Source organism: Mobula hypostoma, chromosome 16, assembly GCF_963921235.1.
Source record: "Mobula hypostoma chromosome 16, sMobHyp1.1, whole genome shotgun sequence".
Classification (NCBI taxonomy): Eukaryota; Metazoa; Chordata; class Chondrichthyes; order Myliobatiformes; family Myliobatidae; genus Mobula; species Mobula hypostoma.
In genome coordinates this window covers 25,781,336-25,797,886 of record NC_086112.1, presented here as the reverse complement: position 1 = coordinate 25,797,886, position 16,551 = coordinate 25,781,336, and the positions used below count along the sequence as shown (strand labels likewise).

General features: G+C 42.6%; 1 protein-coding gene across 1 annotated transcript; it reads right to left on the bottom strand.

Annotated features, from left to right (window-relative positions):
• Positions 1 to 2,979: 2,979 nt before the first annotated feature.
• On the bottom strand, positions 2,980 to 16,520 carry LOC134357294 (uncharacterized). Its single transcript, XM_063068669.1, has 2 exons — positions 16,115 to 16,520; positions 2,980 to 3,686 (listed from the first exon to the last, which is right to left on the bottom strand). Exons 1-2 carry the CDS (start codon positions 16,518 to 16,520, stop codon positions 3,001 to 3,003), a joined length of 1,092 nt encoding a protein of 363 aa, XP_062924739.1. The 3' UTR covers positions 2,980 to 3,000.
• Between the last annotated feature and the right edge of the window lie 31 nt (positions 16,521 to 16,551).

Genomic DNA, 16,551 nt, shown 5'->3' with positions numbered 1-16,551 from the left:
ATAATTGACCTCCAGCGATCACAACCACTTTCTTTTGTGTGAGGTGTGACTCCAAACATTGGAATGGTTCCTCTTTGATGCTCAGTAACTTCAGTTTTACCAGAACTCCTTGATGCCACATTCAGTCAAATGCTGCCTTAATTTGAAGGCCAGCTGCTCTCATCTCACAGCTGAAATTTAGCTTTTGGGTTCACTTTCAGATTATGGCTGTGATGAGATATGGAGATGAGTGGCCTTGGCAATATTCTGAGTGGGTCCCACTTAGCAGGTCATTGATAAGTGAATACAACCTGGTAGCAATTTCAGCAGCACCTTCCATCATATTGATGACGACTGACAGTAAACTGGTTGGGCAGTGATCACCTACAATGTATTTGCCCTGTTTTCTGTGGTTCCAATAATCTTAAATGTTCCCTTATGTTGTATGGTATTCCTTCATTGCTGTTTTGTCATATTCATATGGTCTGTATCTACAACTTAGTTTAAATGTAAATTTGCTTAAAATCAATGTGATTCTACATCTCGTATCACCATCACAGTGGTGAAAATTTTGGACTGGTTGATAACAACGATGTTATTTTATTCATGAAAATGCATCCAAGTGTTCCATCTAGTGTACAGTCATATTAATGCACAAGTGATTGACCTTTCCCACTTTACCTCTTCTACTGTGAAATTCAAGGCAGCAGAGCATCCTCATTTTGAATGGTTTGTAAATGGATTAAGTAATGATATCATACAACTAACCTAGAGGTTTTAATTTCAAACTTCGCTGTGTCAAGTTATGAAATTAGATTTGATAGACCAAGTAATTTGTGCCTCAGTTCAAGGAAAATCGACAATGAAAACTGCTGGATTGTCAAAAAATTCTGGCTTTTTCCCAGTCAACTTACTGAATGTCCTTTCAACTTGCCTAGGAGGTCTGTTAGTTGTAAAAACTCCTGGCAGCAAAGGTAGTTCAATCACCTGTACAAAACATCTAATAATGGACAGGAGTCAAGAATGATAAGACTTCTCTGGGGATTTGGACCCAAGGACTCAATTTGGTTATTGTTGCCCACTTCTATTGTTTGCATGATTCGTTTTTCTTCTCTTTCTCTGTGGGTACTGCGGGTTGATCTTAATTTTTTAAAATTGGGTCATTTCCGAATTCTTGCTTTGCAACTGCCTGTAAGCAAACAAGTCTCAAGGTTGTATAATTTATATATCTATCGATAATAAATAGACTTTAAATCTTCGAATGATAAACCACAGATGCTGGAAATCTGAATTAGATACAGAAAATTATGGAGGCATTCAGCAAGTCAGGAGAAAACACCAACTTTGTTTCTCTCTCAACCAAAGTATTTTCCGGCATTTTCTGTTTTATTTTAGTTTAGCAATGTGAACATTGTTGTAATCTGACACCAAATATAAAAAAGTGGAGCTTAAAATGAGTGAATATACAAAAATAATACCTGTATTATCATTCATATAAAACCAATTTGTAAGTTATTTGCCGGTGATATTAAACCTGATTCTGAATTCAGAGCTAGTCAGAAGTTATACTTCCTCTTCTACCTAGTATTGTGTGAATAGTTTTGCTCTGTGATTCGCCAAGGGGCAAATCTGTTGTGTGATGGAACACTCTCCACTTGCAAAGAGGTTAAGGGCTGTAATGAAGCAAGTAGCTCAAAAATAATCAGAGCAAAATAACCTGCTCGATGACCACCTTATTCACACTGCAGAAGTAATTTTACAAATATGTTCACGTAAATGCAGTACACTGAGCACTCTGCAACAAATTGCCTGGACTTCTGCAGATAAACTTTCCCAAGCATGAAGGGTAGCAACAACATGCATGTCAAAGGTTATCCAAACTTTGATTAATATTTCCAATACTTTATGTAAGATTCTTCACTCTCTTACTTTGGAGGATCTGACATACATAGCAAGTTCCTAATATCTCTGGTAGAAAATTCACTGGTTTCATTCCAAGGAAAAGAAGGAATAATACAGCTGCTATAGAGTGGAATTTCCACAGTCTCTTCCAAGACGAGGAATACGATAGACAAGGAGCTAGCTTAGTTCTTGTCTTTTTCATGTTATGAAATGCAGGAGACAATCTACATAAAGTAGGCTCCCACATATGGCAGTAATATAAATAACCATATTATCTGTCTATGTTGAGGAATAAGTAGTGGCTGTAAGAATTCATTTTTCTTATTCTAATACTGCCACAGGGCCTTTTACATGTGCACGAAATATTGGCTTCTCATCCAAAGTTGAAGAATCACTGCCGGTTGCACTGAACAGAGTGCCATCCTCTGTTCCTTAAAGGCAGTGAGACAGTGACATCAACTTGGCTGAAGGCTATCATGCAGATATATTCCAAATTACTTCCCATTTCAATTTAATCTGCTGAGTGGAACTTCTGCAGCCTTTTAGTTGTCTGGCAGCCCTACCCTCATTTGTGGGAGCCTCCCAAATTTACAACACTCTTATGTTGGAAATCTCTGGGGGGAAAAAGAAATTAACCCTTCAGGTTAGTGACCCTTCACCAAAAGTGATGCACTGTTGACAGGTCAGTGACTGAAATGTGGACCCTCTCTCTCAACCCCCACCCCTGTGTGCGTGCGTGTACACACACACACACACACACACACACACACACACACACACGCACACACACTTGCTGAGCATCTCTGGCACTTTCTAAGTTTGGTTTCAGATTTCCAGCACATACAGTTTTATTTTGCTTCAAAGTGGAAAATTGGCAAGATATATTGTTTTCGCAAAAAGGAAGACAAATCCAAACTAGCTACTTTTTACCAAATTTTTTTTTGAAAATAAAGTTAAAATAAAATTAACTAATGGGCTTATAGTTTTGTATCTTTTTTAATATTCCAAAAATAATTTAAAAAATTAACATTTTGGATTTAAACATTAAAGTTAAAATATACAATCAAGAATTAAATATCTTCATTTATGATGTCTCAGTGTACTTCAGGAGCAAGATCCCTAAACTAATCGTCTTTTCTTTCCTAAGGTCCTGGGGTTGTTCTTTATCTGTGTCAGTCCAGGTATTTCATGCTGCTGTACCTCGGTAGACTCCGGACTCTTTGCCTGTGGGTGATGTATCGGAGAGTGGCTCAGTAAACTTGCTGTGTGCACTGGCTGTTCCACCACAGACTTTGTGAGCCTTAGTGGCTCCAGTGAAGTTTGGGAAAGGCGCTGCTGCATGAACAGACGTATCTCTGAGATGTTTTGAGCCATTTCCTGGGTGTGAAGGACCAACCGTTGATTCTGCAACACCAGCTCTCTGGTGCTGTCCGCCACTCCCTTCGTCTGCTGGGCCACCTGATGGGTCTGCTCAGCAACCAAGTGAGTTTCATGAGCTAGCTCCCGGGTTGCCTGTATGAGGTCCTGCATGAGAGGTTGGAATCCTTCCCAAAAATCTCTCAAGAGTGCAGTCTGCTGATTCTGAGAAGCCAGCAGTTGCCTATCGAACTCATTCATTGAGCTGTCGTTGGGTGGTGGGCAGGAATCCCTATGAGAGGGGAATGGCTCTGGCAATGAGGATGGCACGTGAGGGGATGAGGGAGATTCTGAGGGAGACGTCCAACTTCTTGCTCCATCCTCGTGGGAAATGACATGCATTCCTGATGGTCCGGCCTCCGCTGCAGTGCATCCTCTTTCCTCCTTTACTGTGAAAAAATCATTTGTTTCCCTGTTAAATCACTTGAAATCTAATCGACCATTAAGATCTAAATTGTTTAATATTAATTTTTAAAAGTCAAGCTTCATTATAGCTTAAGATACTAACAAACTTAAAAAAAAATGCTTTTAAGTGAATCTTTCAGCAGGCCAATTCAATGGAATGCATGCTGTGAAACATTCTCTAAGATCATTATGTAAGCCATCTGCAGAGTTTTTAGTGTTTATTTTTTCTTAAGCATTTCATTAACACTTAAATTAAAAATCCTCACCTTTCAGGCCCTAGGTGCAATTAAAAACATGTTGAAATACTGCAGTTTCCTCTAATTATAAACACTGCAAATTGTCAAGAAAGATTATTTCAGAACAACATTATCCTTTTAATTTGAAAAACAAATCAATTTATAATTACAATAGACACTAATTAACTTTTACAGTCATTTAGAACACGATCGGCTTTTAGCTCCGAAGTTTATGAACTCAGATAATCCTTTTAAGACCCAAGAAAATATCTTCCCATGAAATGGGCAGCACTGGTGTAGAGGTTAGCTTAATGCTTGACAGTGCCAGAGATCACCGATAGGGTTTGGTTACTCCCTGTGACCGCGTGGGATTCCTCTGGGTACACGAGTTTCTTCCCACATCCCAAAGGCATACACAACATCCCAAAATCCAAGTATACGACATCAATCAATTCTCCTTTGTCTATTCTGCTTGACATTTTCTCAAAGAATTCCAAACAGATTTGTCAAGCAAGATTTTCCCTTGAGGAATCCATGCTGGCTACGGCCTATTTTATCATGTGGCTCTAAGTATCCTACGACCTCATCCTTATTAACTGACTCCTACATCTTCCCAACCACTGAGGTCAGACTAATTAACTGGCCTCTAGGTTTCTTTCTTCTGCCTCTCTCCCTTCTTAAAGAGTGGAGTGGCATTTGCAATTTTCCAGACTTCCAGAACCATCCTAGAATCTAGTGATTCTGGAACAATCATTATTAATGCCTCCATGATCTCTTCAGCCATCTCTTTCAGAACTCTGGAGTGTAGACCAACTGGTCCAGGTGACTTAATGTGGTGCTAAAAAGTTTGTGAATCCTGTAGAATTTTCTCTATTTCTGCATAAATATGACCTAAAATGTAATCAGATCTTCACGTATTCTTAAAGCTAGATAAAGAGAACTGAATTAAATAAATAACACAAGAAGCATTATTCTTGTTCATTTATTTATTGAGAAAAATGATTCAGTAATACATGTATTTGTTGGAAAAAGTATGTGAACCTTTGCTTTCAGTATCTGGTGTGACCCCACCCCCCCCCCATACAGCAATAACTTCAAGCAAACGTTTTCCCGTAACTGTTCATCTGTCCCGTACATTGACTTGGAGGAATCTTACGCCATTCCTCCTTACAAATCTGCTTCATTTCTGGGATGTTGGTGGGCGTCCTTGCATGAACTGCTTGCTTCAGGTCCTTCCACATTTCTATAGCATTAAGGTCAGTACTTTGACTCAGCCATTCCAAAACACAAATTTTCATCTTTTTAGACCATTCTGTTGTTGATTTACTCTTGTCTTTCGGATCATTGTCTTGTTGCATCATCCAACTTCTATTAAGCTTCAGGTGACAGACCGCTAACCTGACATTTTCCTACAAAATGTCTTGATACAATTTTGAATTCATTGTTCCCTCAATGATCACAAGCTGTCCAGGCCCTGAGGCAGCAAAGCAGCCCCAAACCATGATGCTCCTTCCACCACGTCTCACAGCTGGGATTAGGTTTTGGTGTTGGTGTGCACTGCCCTTTTTCTTCCAAACATAGCAATGTGCATTTCAGCCAAAAAGTTCAACTTTTGTCTCAACTGTCCATAGAACATTGTCCCAAAGGGTTGTAGAACATCCAGGTGGTCTTTTGCAAACTTGATGTGTGCAGCAATGTTTGTTGTTTTGGAGAGCAGTGGCTTCCTCCATGGCAGCCTTCCACGAACACCATTCTTGTTCAGTGTTTTTCTTAGAGAGAGATTTCTGCAGGTCTTTTGCTGTTACCATTGGGTTCTTTTACACCTCCTCCAGCACTACACATTGTGCTCTTGGTGTGATCTTTGCAGAATGCCCACTCATAGGGAGAGTAGCAACAGTATCAGTTCCCTCCATTTGAAGAAAATTTCTCCTACTGTGGACTGATGAACACTCAGGTGTTTAGAAATGCTTTTGTAGGCCATTCCAGCTTCATGCATCTCTACAATTCTTCTTCTAAGGCCCTCAGAAAGTTGTTTTCATCGAGGCATAGTGCACATAACCAGATCATTCTTGAGAAGAGCAGGCTCTGTCAGTAATCTGACTTTGTCTTTTTTATAGGGCAGACACCTCTACAACCCACACGTCCAATCTCATCTCATTGATTGGAACACCTGACTCCAAATAGCTCTTGCAGAAGGCATTAGCCCAGAGGTTCACAAGCTTTTTCCGACAAATACATGTAATATTGGATCATTTTTCTCAATAAATAAATGAACAAGTATAATGTTTTTTGTATTATTTATTTAAGTGGGTTCTCTTTATCTAGTTTTAGAACATGTTTTAGGGAGGAGAGGAGAAGATGGTGGCACGAACGCAGCACGCGCGGCCGCTCCGAATTGATATTGTATTTGTGAAGTAGGATGCCGTGCGCAATCCTGATTTGATGGAGACAGCCGTGAGAAGCATGGAGGAACATCTGGAGAAACTTCTGAAATGCCTGCTTCGCTGCCGCTGCTACTGTGCAATCGAGAATCTCCAGAGGGGAAGGCCCCACATCCCCGGCTTTGCCTATTGCCGGGGCCGGGGTCGAAGCGCTCGGCAGAGATGGTGCTCGGTGTCGGAGAGCTGGTCGGAGGCTCGAAGTTTTCGAACAGACTCAGAGTCGGACTGTGGTCGGGTGCTTCCAGGATGCTGCATCAGCAAGTTTGAGGCGCTGGAAGCTCCTGGCAGGAAGAGTTTTCTTCCTTCAACCGTCTGCGTGAGATGATGGGACTTTCGAAAGACTTTGAGATTTTTTTTTTACCATGCCCATGGTCTGTTCTTCTATCAAATTACGGTATTGCTTGCACTGTTGTAACTATATGTTATAATTAGTCTTGGTTTGTCTTGTTTCTGTGATATCATTCTGGAGGAACAAACTGTATCATTTCTTAATGCATGCATTACTAAATGACGATAAAAGAGGACTGCATGTCCTCACAATCTAATCTAATCTAGTGTGATTTTCTGATCACATTTTAGGTCATATTTATGCAGAAATAGAGAAAATTCTACAGGGCTCACAAACTTTCTGGCACCATTGTATCTAACTTTAGACCTTTCAGTTTCCCAAGAACCTTCTCTCTAGTTATGGTAATTTCACAAACGTTATGCCCCTGACACCTGAAACTTCCACCATACCGCTAATGTCTTCCTCCAGGAAGGAAGACGAACTTATTCAGTTCATCTGCCATTTCGTTGTCCGCTATTACTACTTCTTTTCCAGCAGTGTGATATCCACTCTCGCCTCTCTTTCACACTTCATGTATCTGAAGAAACTTTTGGTATCCTCCTTAATATTATTGGCTAGCTTACTTTCATATCCCATCTTTACCTTCTTAATTACTTTTTTAGTTGCCTCCTGTAGGTATCTGAAAACTTTCCAGTCCTCTAACATCCCATTAATTTTTGTTCTATGATATGCCCTCTCTTTGGCTTTTATGTTGGCTTTGACTTCTCTTGAATACGTCTTCCTCTTTGGGATATATCCTGTGCCTTCTGAATTGCTTCCAGAAATTCTAGACGTTGCTGCTCTGCCGTCATCCCTGCTAGTGTTCTTTTCCAATCAATTCCGGTCAGCTCCTCTCTCATGCCTCTGTAATTCCCTTTACTCCACTGTAATATACAACTGACTTTAGCTTCTCCTCAAACTTCAAGGTGAATTCCATCATATTATGATCACTTTATCCTAAGGGTTCTTTTACCTTAAGCTCTCCAATCAGTTCTAGGTCACTGCACAACACCCAATCCAGAATGTCTGATCCTCTAGCGGGCTCAACCACAAGCTGTTCCAAGAAGCCATCTCATAAGCATTCTAGAAATTTCCCCTCCTGTAATCCAGCACCAACCAGATTTTCCCAATTTATCTGCATATTGAAGTCCCCCAGGACTACTGTAACATTGCCCTTTTAGATGTATTTTCTATTTCCCATTGCAATTTGTAGGGCACATCCTTACTGCTGTTTGGGGGTCTGTACACAACTCCCATCAGGGTCTTTTTACCCTTGTAGTTCCCTAGCTCTATCCATACTGATTCAGCAGCTTCTGACCCTACATCACCTCTTTCAAATAATTTGATTTTTTACCAACAGAGCAACACTGTCCCCTCTGCCTTCCTGCCTGTCCTTTCAATACAATGTGTATCCTTGGACATCAAGTTCCCTGCTATAACCTTTCAACCATGACTCAGTAATGCCTACAAGATCAGACCTGCCGATCTGCAATTGTGCTACAAGTTCACCTACCTTACTCCCTCTACTGCTCACATCCAGATTCAGCACCTTCAGTTCTGTATTTACCCTCTGCAATTTTGTCTGCCTTTCGCACTGCAACTCAAACTGCTGACTGCAATTTTCCCCATCAATATCCTCTCCTCTCTACACATTGCCTCTGTAAACCAGTTACCTCATCTTCAGCACTATCATCCGCCTTTCCTATGACACTTCAACTGAAATATACGCAGCTCGGGACATTCGGTGCACCTTGCTCAAACTTTTGATTCCTAACTTTGTCTGAGGTCTTACCAACATCTGCCTCCACAACCCCTCCACTATCTGCTCTCTCTGGTTCCCATCGCCCTGCAACTTTAGTTTAAATCTCACTGTGTGGCATTAACAAACCTTCCTGCTCGGATATCTGGCCCCCTCCAGTTCAGGTCCAAACCATCCCTTCTGTACAGGTCCCACCTTCCCTGCAAAGGAGCCATCGATCTAAAAATCTTATGCCCTCCCTCCTACATCAACTCCTTAGCCACATAATAAACTGTATAATCTTCCTAGTTCTGGCCTCACTAGCACGTAGCACGGGTAGCAATCCTGTCCTTTAACTTAGCACCTAACTCCTTGAACTCCCTAGCAGAACCTCGCTACTCATCCTAACCATGCCATTGGTACATAAATGGACCGCAACTTCTGGCTGTTCACCCTCCCACTTAAGAACGTTGAGGACTCGATCCAAGATATCCCGGACCCTGGCACCTGGGAGACGACATACAAACCGGGAATCTCGTTCTCGACCACAGAACCTTCTGTCCGTTCCTTTAACTAACGAATCCCCTGGCACACAGCATGACTCTGCTCCCCCACTTCTTTCTGAGTCTCAGAGGCAGACTCAATGCCAGAGACCCGGCCACTGTGACTTTCCTCATTCCCCCGACAGTATCCAAAGTGATATACCTGATGAGAGGGGTACTCTGCACTGGCTCCGTGACCCCTATTCCCTTCCTGACTGTCATCTATTTTCCTGCGTCCTGCACCTTGAGTGTAACTACCTCTCTATATGTCCTGTCTATCACTCCTTCAACCTCCCAAATAATCAAGAGTTCATCCAGCCCCAGCCCCAGCCCCAACCCCAGCCCCAGCCCCAGCCCCAACCCCAGCCCCAGCCCCAGCCCCAGCCCCAGCCCCAACCCCAGCCCCAGCCCCAGCCCCAGCCCCAACCACTTAATGCGGTTTGTTAGAAGCTTCAACTGGATGTTCTTCTCGGAGTTGTAGTTGTCAGGGACACCGGAGATCTCCCTGCCTTCCCACATCCTGCAAGAGGAGCATTTCACTGTTCTGCCTGGCATCCCTACAGTCCCTAGCTGAGCAGATATAAAGAGAATGAAAAAAAAAACTTGAGCTTTCTTTCCTTTCTCTGCGTGAAGCTCTTCGTTGCTGAAGCCTTGAAGAGCTAAGGCCTCAAGATCACCACCCAGACAAGGTGCCACAGATCAGACTGCTTGACAAGCTACAAGCCCGTGTTATTACAGGAAAGGTTCTCGTGTGGATCAAGCAGCGGCTGATGAAGAAATGAAAGGGTTGACTATTTTGTAAATGGGGAGAAAATACAAAAATTTGAAGTGCAAAGGGAGTTGGGAGTCCTTTGCAGGATTCTCTAAATTTTAATTTGCAGGTTGAGTCTGTGGTGAGGAAGGCACTCATTTCAAGAGGACAAGTATATAAAAGCAAGGATGTAATATTGAATGAAACTTTATAAAGCACTGGTGAGCCTCACTTGGAGTATTGTGAGCAAGTTTGGGCCCCTTACCTTAGAAAGGATGTGCTGAAACTGCAGATGGTTCAAAGGAGGTTGACAAAAATTATTCCGGGATTGAACGGCTTATTGTATGAATAGTGTTTGATGGTTCTGGGCCTGTATTCACTAGAATCCAGAAGAATGAGGGGTGACCTCATTGAAACCTATCAAATGGCAGGGTGGATGTGGAGAGGATGTTTTCTATGGTAGGGGAGTCTAAGACCAGAGTATGCAGCCTCAGAATAGAAGGGCATCCTTTCAGAATGGAGATGGGAAGGAATTTCTTTAGCCAGCGAGTGATGAATCTGTGGAATTCTTTGCCACAGGCAGCTGTGGAGGCCAAGTCTTTATGTACATTTAAGGCAGAGATTGATAGATTATAGATTGGTCAGGGCATGAAGGGATACAGGGAGATGGCAGGAGATTGGGGCTGAGAGGAAAAAAATTGGATCAGACATGATGAAATGGCGGAGCAGACTCAATGGGCCAAGTGGCCTAATTCTGCTCCTATATCTTATGGTCATACGGTTAGGGTGAGGGTTAGGGTTGGTGGGTTGTGACATGTGATGTTGGCACGAGAAGAAGCACAGCAACACGTGCAGGCTCACCCCACACAACCGACATATGATTCCTCCAGATTATGAGCTCAAAGTTTCTCTCTATTAATTGTGAAAATCATTTGAGAAGTGGGCTAAGAAAGTGTAGGTGTCTAAATTCAACCACTACCAAAATAACAAAGCTCAGAATTCGGAAGCAGACTAAAAAAAAATCACAAAATAACCCAGCTGTTTAATGCTGCATGAACAACTTATCATCAGTTTTGAGATAAATAATTCATTACTAATTGGTAAACTCATTCAGAATCCATGGTTGGCTTGGGAAATGGAAACAATTTTTATTATATGCATCTTTTGACAAGTGTTATCAAAATAAAAACTGATATCAAGTCAAATGTGGAGATGGCAGGCAGAAGTCCAAGCACTTGGGTTGGAGAACTAGATTTTCATGAAGGGAAGAAATGGGCCAAAGTGCAGCAATTCAGGAAAGAGATTCCGAAGTTCAGAGCTTTGGGAGCTAAAGTCAAACCCGCTCATTTTGCACCAACTAAATTGGGGGTGACCAGGTGGCTGTATTTGAAGAAGTGCGGCTCTCCATGAAGGTTGTAGGCTGGAAGAGCTTAGAGAGAATGAAGGGGGCAAGCAAGCGGTAGGATCTGAAAACAAGGATGAGATTTTAAAACCGAGCTATTGTTTAACTGGAAGGTCTCCAGCATCGGGATGATGTAGAGCAATGTTTCCTGTTGCTGAAAATACCTGTAGAAAGGTTAAGAAGTTTACCGATGGAGTGATAGGGGAAAATATGAGGATATCCACTTTCAAAGAACTACTACTACTACTACGAAGTCGACTCAGGCTTAGGGGGCCGGCGTCAGGCAAGACTTTCAAAGAAAGAGAAAGCAAATTATGATCTAAGTATAGGGAAATTCCACAATTTTGTGGTCCTAGTATATAGAACACAATGGGTTAACAGGCAGGTCCATCTAGTATTTAGGAATATGAAGGGTACCCTGGCCTTCATTGAAAGAGCATGGGATAGAAAAATAAGAAAAAAAAATCAACACAACTTTACAAAGACCAAACCCGGAGTTCTGTATACAGACAACAGGAATTCTGCAGATGCTGGAAATTCAAGCAACACACATCAAAGTTGCTGGTGAACGCAGCAGGCCAGGCAGCATCTCTAGGAAGAGGTACAGTCGACGTTTCAGGCCGAGACCCTATCATTTTGGATAGTTCTTGGCTCTATCCCTCCCCATCCTGTCTTCTCCTATCATTTTGGATCTCCCCCTCCCCCTCCAACTTTCAAATCTCTTACTCACTCTTCCTTCAGTTAGTCCTGACGAAGGGTCTCGGCCTGAAACGTCGACTGTACCTCTTCCTAGAGATGCTGCCTGGCCCGCTGCGTTCACCAGCAACCTTGATGTGTGTTGTTCTGTATGCAGTTTTTGTTTCGACATTTAAGGAACAATGTGCCTGTACAGGAGGCAGAGGAGATTCACCAAGTGGATTTCTGGGATGTAGATTGACATTCGGTGAGCAGCTTTAGGCAATACTAAGAAAACACAGAAGAATGAGAGGTGATCTTTCTAAAATTTATAAGATTTTCTTATGATCTTATAAGAATTATAATAGGATTATAATAAAATTATAAAAAGTAAGAAAACTACAAGCAACATACACAAAATGCCGGGGGACTCAGCAGGTCAGGCAGCACCTACGGAAATGAATAAACAGTTGATGCTTCAGGCCGAGACCGTTCTTCAGTACTGGAAAGGAAGAGGGAAGATGCCAGAAAGAGCCCAAGTTTCTTTAAGCATACAAGAGATTTGTTTCAGAGTCTGGTAACAGTGTGATAGAAGCTGGCACACTGTCTGGGACAGGGGACAAGAGCGAAAGGTTGGAGTGGAAGAGACTCTTGATTATGTTAGCTGGGTAGATGCTGAGAGAGTGTTTCCCCTCCTGATATTAACTCAAATTAGAGGGTATCCTTTCAGCAAGAGATGAGGTAGAGAGCATTCTGACTGGTTGCATCACTGCCTGATATGGAGGCTCCAGTGCACGGGATCGCAAGAGGCTGCAGAGAGTTGTACACTCAGCCAACTTCATCACAGGAACGACCTTCCCACAATCAAGGAGATCTTCAAAAGGCGGTGCCTCAAGGAGGCGGCATCCAACATTAAGGACCTCACCATCTAGAACATGCCCTCTTCTCTCTAGTACCATCGGGGGCAGGATGTACAGGAGCCTGAAGATGCACATTCAATGTTTTAGGAACAGCTTCTTCTCCTCCACCATCAGATCTCCGAAAGGTCCACGAACCATGAACCTACCTGCTTTTGTACCATTTATTTATGTTAACTTACAACAACTTTCATGTCTTGCACTGTACCACTGCCACAAAACATCAAATTTCACAACTTATGTCAGTGATAATAAACCTGATTCTGCATTTCTCCTCTCAGAGGGCCATGAATTTTTAATGAATTCTCAACCCCTGAGAGCTGAAGAGACAAAATAATTGAACAGAGAATGATAAACAGAAAAGGAGAATGAGAAGAGAGTGGGAAAGAGGTGATGAGATCTACCAAATGTCAGTGAGGTGCAGTATGCAGACGATGAAGGCTGTAGCACTGACTACAAGGGTTGGGACATCATATTGCATTTGTACAAAATGTTGGTCAGACTGTTCTTGGAGTACTGTGCACATTTCTGGTTACCATGCTGAAAGAAGGATTGGTTAACCTTGAGTGGACGCAGAAAAGATTCACAAAGGTGTTGGCAGGACTAGTGAACTTGAGTTATAAGGAAAGACTGTTTTCCCTGGTGTGTAATCAACTGACCTTAGAGAAGTTGTATGAAGTTATGAGGAGTTTTAAGAGTTTTAGGAATCTAAAACTAGAGGCTATAGGTTTAAGGTGTCAGAGGAATTATTTAAAGAAGATTTGAAGGGTAAACTTCTCACACAGAGGGCAGTGGCAATATGGAAAGAGCTGCCAGAGGCGGGTACAATTACAACTTTCGGACAGGTATAGGCATGGAAAATGTTTAGAGGTATTTGGGCAAAATACAAGCCAATAAGACTAGCTTAGGAAGGCACAACGGTTGGCATGGACAAACTGGACCAAAGGGCCCGTCTGCATGCCATACAATTCTACAACAATGCTTGAACTTGCACACACTCCAAGGATTAGGCACTGAATTACTGTCAACTCATTCACCAAACCATATGATCTTGCACTCTACATTTGGATGAGCAACCTGTAGCACACTGGGAAATGCAGCCCACTTTTCATATCTTAATGTCAGCTCTTGGCAAAGGCAGACTTTGCTGATGAAATTCACCGCTGGCGTCAATGCAAACCACCACAAACTTTAGTCAATGGAGGAAAAGAAGTACTTGAGGATCAAGACTGGTACAAAGCTTATGGTCAAACGAGGCAGCACTAATCCCTGTCCTCCCTTATGATTCAAAGGCCTAAAATATCGACATCAGGTACATCAAAACACTAGAATAATACCAATAATGCTGTTTCTACAAAATGCTCAATGCACTGGAAGAACAAGTGAACCAATGTCAGCATCTGGTCCTAGGCTAATATCCCAAGCTACAGCAAGCAGGCTGTAACATTTGCATACCCAATATCATATTCCCAAAATGGATATTCTATTTCAGTCTGTCATGGGAGGGGATTGCCAGATGGAAGAAGATTCAAGGGGTCTTCTCAAAGCTTCCTTGAAGAAGTGCAGCATCCCCTCTGACTCCTGGAAGCCTCTAGCCCATGCCCAGGAGCACTTGGGATAGTATAATGAGGGCCTGTGTGAGCAGTGTAAAGAATGCACTGCCTCACAATCTAACAGCCCACCTACCCGCCCATCGGTCATCCCCTGTCCAGTCTTCAGTTCCCACATCTGTCTCATTAGGCACCTCGGAACCCACCAAACTGGAGTGAAAGCAAGTTATCCTTCATCCTCCAGGGACCGCTCAAGAAGATCAGCCATGGTCTTTTTAATGGCAGAGCAAAGACAATGGCCTACTATCCTAAACTGTAACTGTTACCTAAGTTTTCATATTATAATATATATCCCTAGCTGTGTACATACATCTACTGATGCTTCTGGACAGATCTTCAGTGATGTTCCTGGAATCATCGGGTGTTTTGGATCTCTCAACATCATACAACCTCCTCCAGGTGACCCAGCCAGGGCTGATCAGACCCCAGCTTGTGTCCAGATGACCAGCTACTTATGACTCCATAGTTCCCCTCTTTTGAGCCACAGCCATCTTGAGGCCCTCTCTGCCGCATCGGTGGTACTGCGGATGGCTCTCCTCTTCCTCTCTCCCTCGATGCCCAAATGCTGAAGGCTTTAACTAAGGAACGGGCTGCGAATCCCCTACAACCAACCTCCACTGGGAGACACCTTGCTGACAGTTGCTGACCAGTCCCGCGTACTTGGAGAGCTTCCTTTCAAAGGCCTCTTCCCTACAATTATCAAACTGAAGACATAGAGACATATCTGTCCATGGCCACTTGTGTCCATGGCAACACTTCATATTCTGTCTGGGTAGAGTCTAAACTAATGGCATGAATATTATTATCCCCAACTTTTATGAAGAAAGGGAAGCAGGATGGGTTTCTGCCCTTCCTTTACTTCCACGTTCCACTATCCTCACTTATAAGATCCACCTTCAGCATCTCTTCCACCTATCCCCTTTTAACTTCTTACTTCATCCCCCATTCCACCACCCACTCACCTCCCTCACCCCTGATCTTCCATATCACCTGCCCAGCTTGTACTCCTTCCACTCCCAGTACTTTCTTACTCTGGCTTCTGTTCCCTCCATTTCAGCCCTGGTGAAGGATCATGGCCCAAAATGTCAACTGTTTAACCCCCTCTGTAGACACTGCCTTGCTTGCTAAATTCCTCTAGTATTTTGTGTATATTGCTGGAGATTTCCCGCATCTGCAGAATCTCTTGTTTTGACATTGAGTTTGATTTGATGTGAGTTGTGTACAGTCCAGGTGAGATCCTCGGCGACGTGTATACCAAGGCAGTGAACCTTAAGCTTCCAACAAAAGTTAAGCTAGGGATATTTCCGTTGCCAATATAAGAAAAATAATATTTCCTAGTTTTGTTTCAGAAAGTATTATTTCAATAAGACTGGAATCAGTCAATTGAAATCTGAACGGCAACTTAAACATTGAAGTAGGCTTTTTGGGCTAATGAACCTATGAATTACTGTATTCCTATCAATGAAAATCACTTTGCTTTTACATGGAACTCAAGGGTGAACCAAGCACTTTAATAAATTAGTTTGAGAATGTCAAAATCGAGGTCAAAGAAAACACGCAGAATTACTGATTTGCGATGAGCAGTCTAGAATGAAATATTAACAGTAAAATATGATCTTTCAGGGTACACAAATATCGACATTTGTGAAACTAACACATTACTGCATTCTGAAGTAATCTTGTCTTCATTTAATGTATATCACACAGAAATGAGCAGAAAGAGTAATGTCAGATTTAGTGCTGCCACACATTAATTGAAGGGAAACACTTACTTGACCTCCAGTATGGAAAGTCTGCAGGATCTGGGCCACCCATGCAAATTATAGATTGAGGGTGCATGACCTGATGGACTCTCCATTCCTCTGTGGTCAGGTCTTCTGGTCTGCAGGGTCCAACTTGAATTTGGTGTGCTGCCCTCGCCAAATTGGCTACCTCTTTGGTACGCCGCATTAGGTCATCCCAACGAGTCTTGATGGCCTTCACAGACCTTTTGACCTGTGAGACTGCATTGACCTTGGCAGTGATATCCTGCCATATTTTATCCCGCTCTCCCTGTGACAGTCTGTGGGCACGACTGAAAAGTTGGTCTCTATGGGTAGTCACCTCTGTAATCAGCACCTCCAGCTCATCTGAGCTAAATTTGGGCAGCCTCTGTCTCCTCTGCTGTTGTTCTGCCATTTTGCTGAAATCTGCAAACTACTTGCACCAC

Coding starts and splice junctions, on each gene's coding strand:
- LOC134357294 (XM_063068669.1), bottom strand. CDS start 16,520: ATGGCAGAACAACAGCAGAGGAGACAGAGGCTGCCCAAATTTAGCTCA. Junction 3,687..16,114: donor CTTTCCATACTGGAGGTCAA/GTAAGTGTTTCC, acceptor ATTTTTTCACAG/TAAAGGAGGAAAGAGGATGC.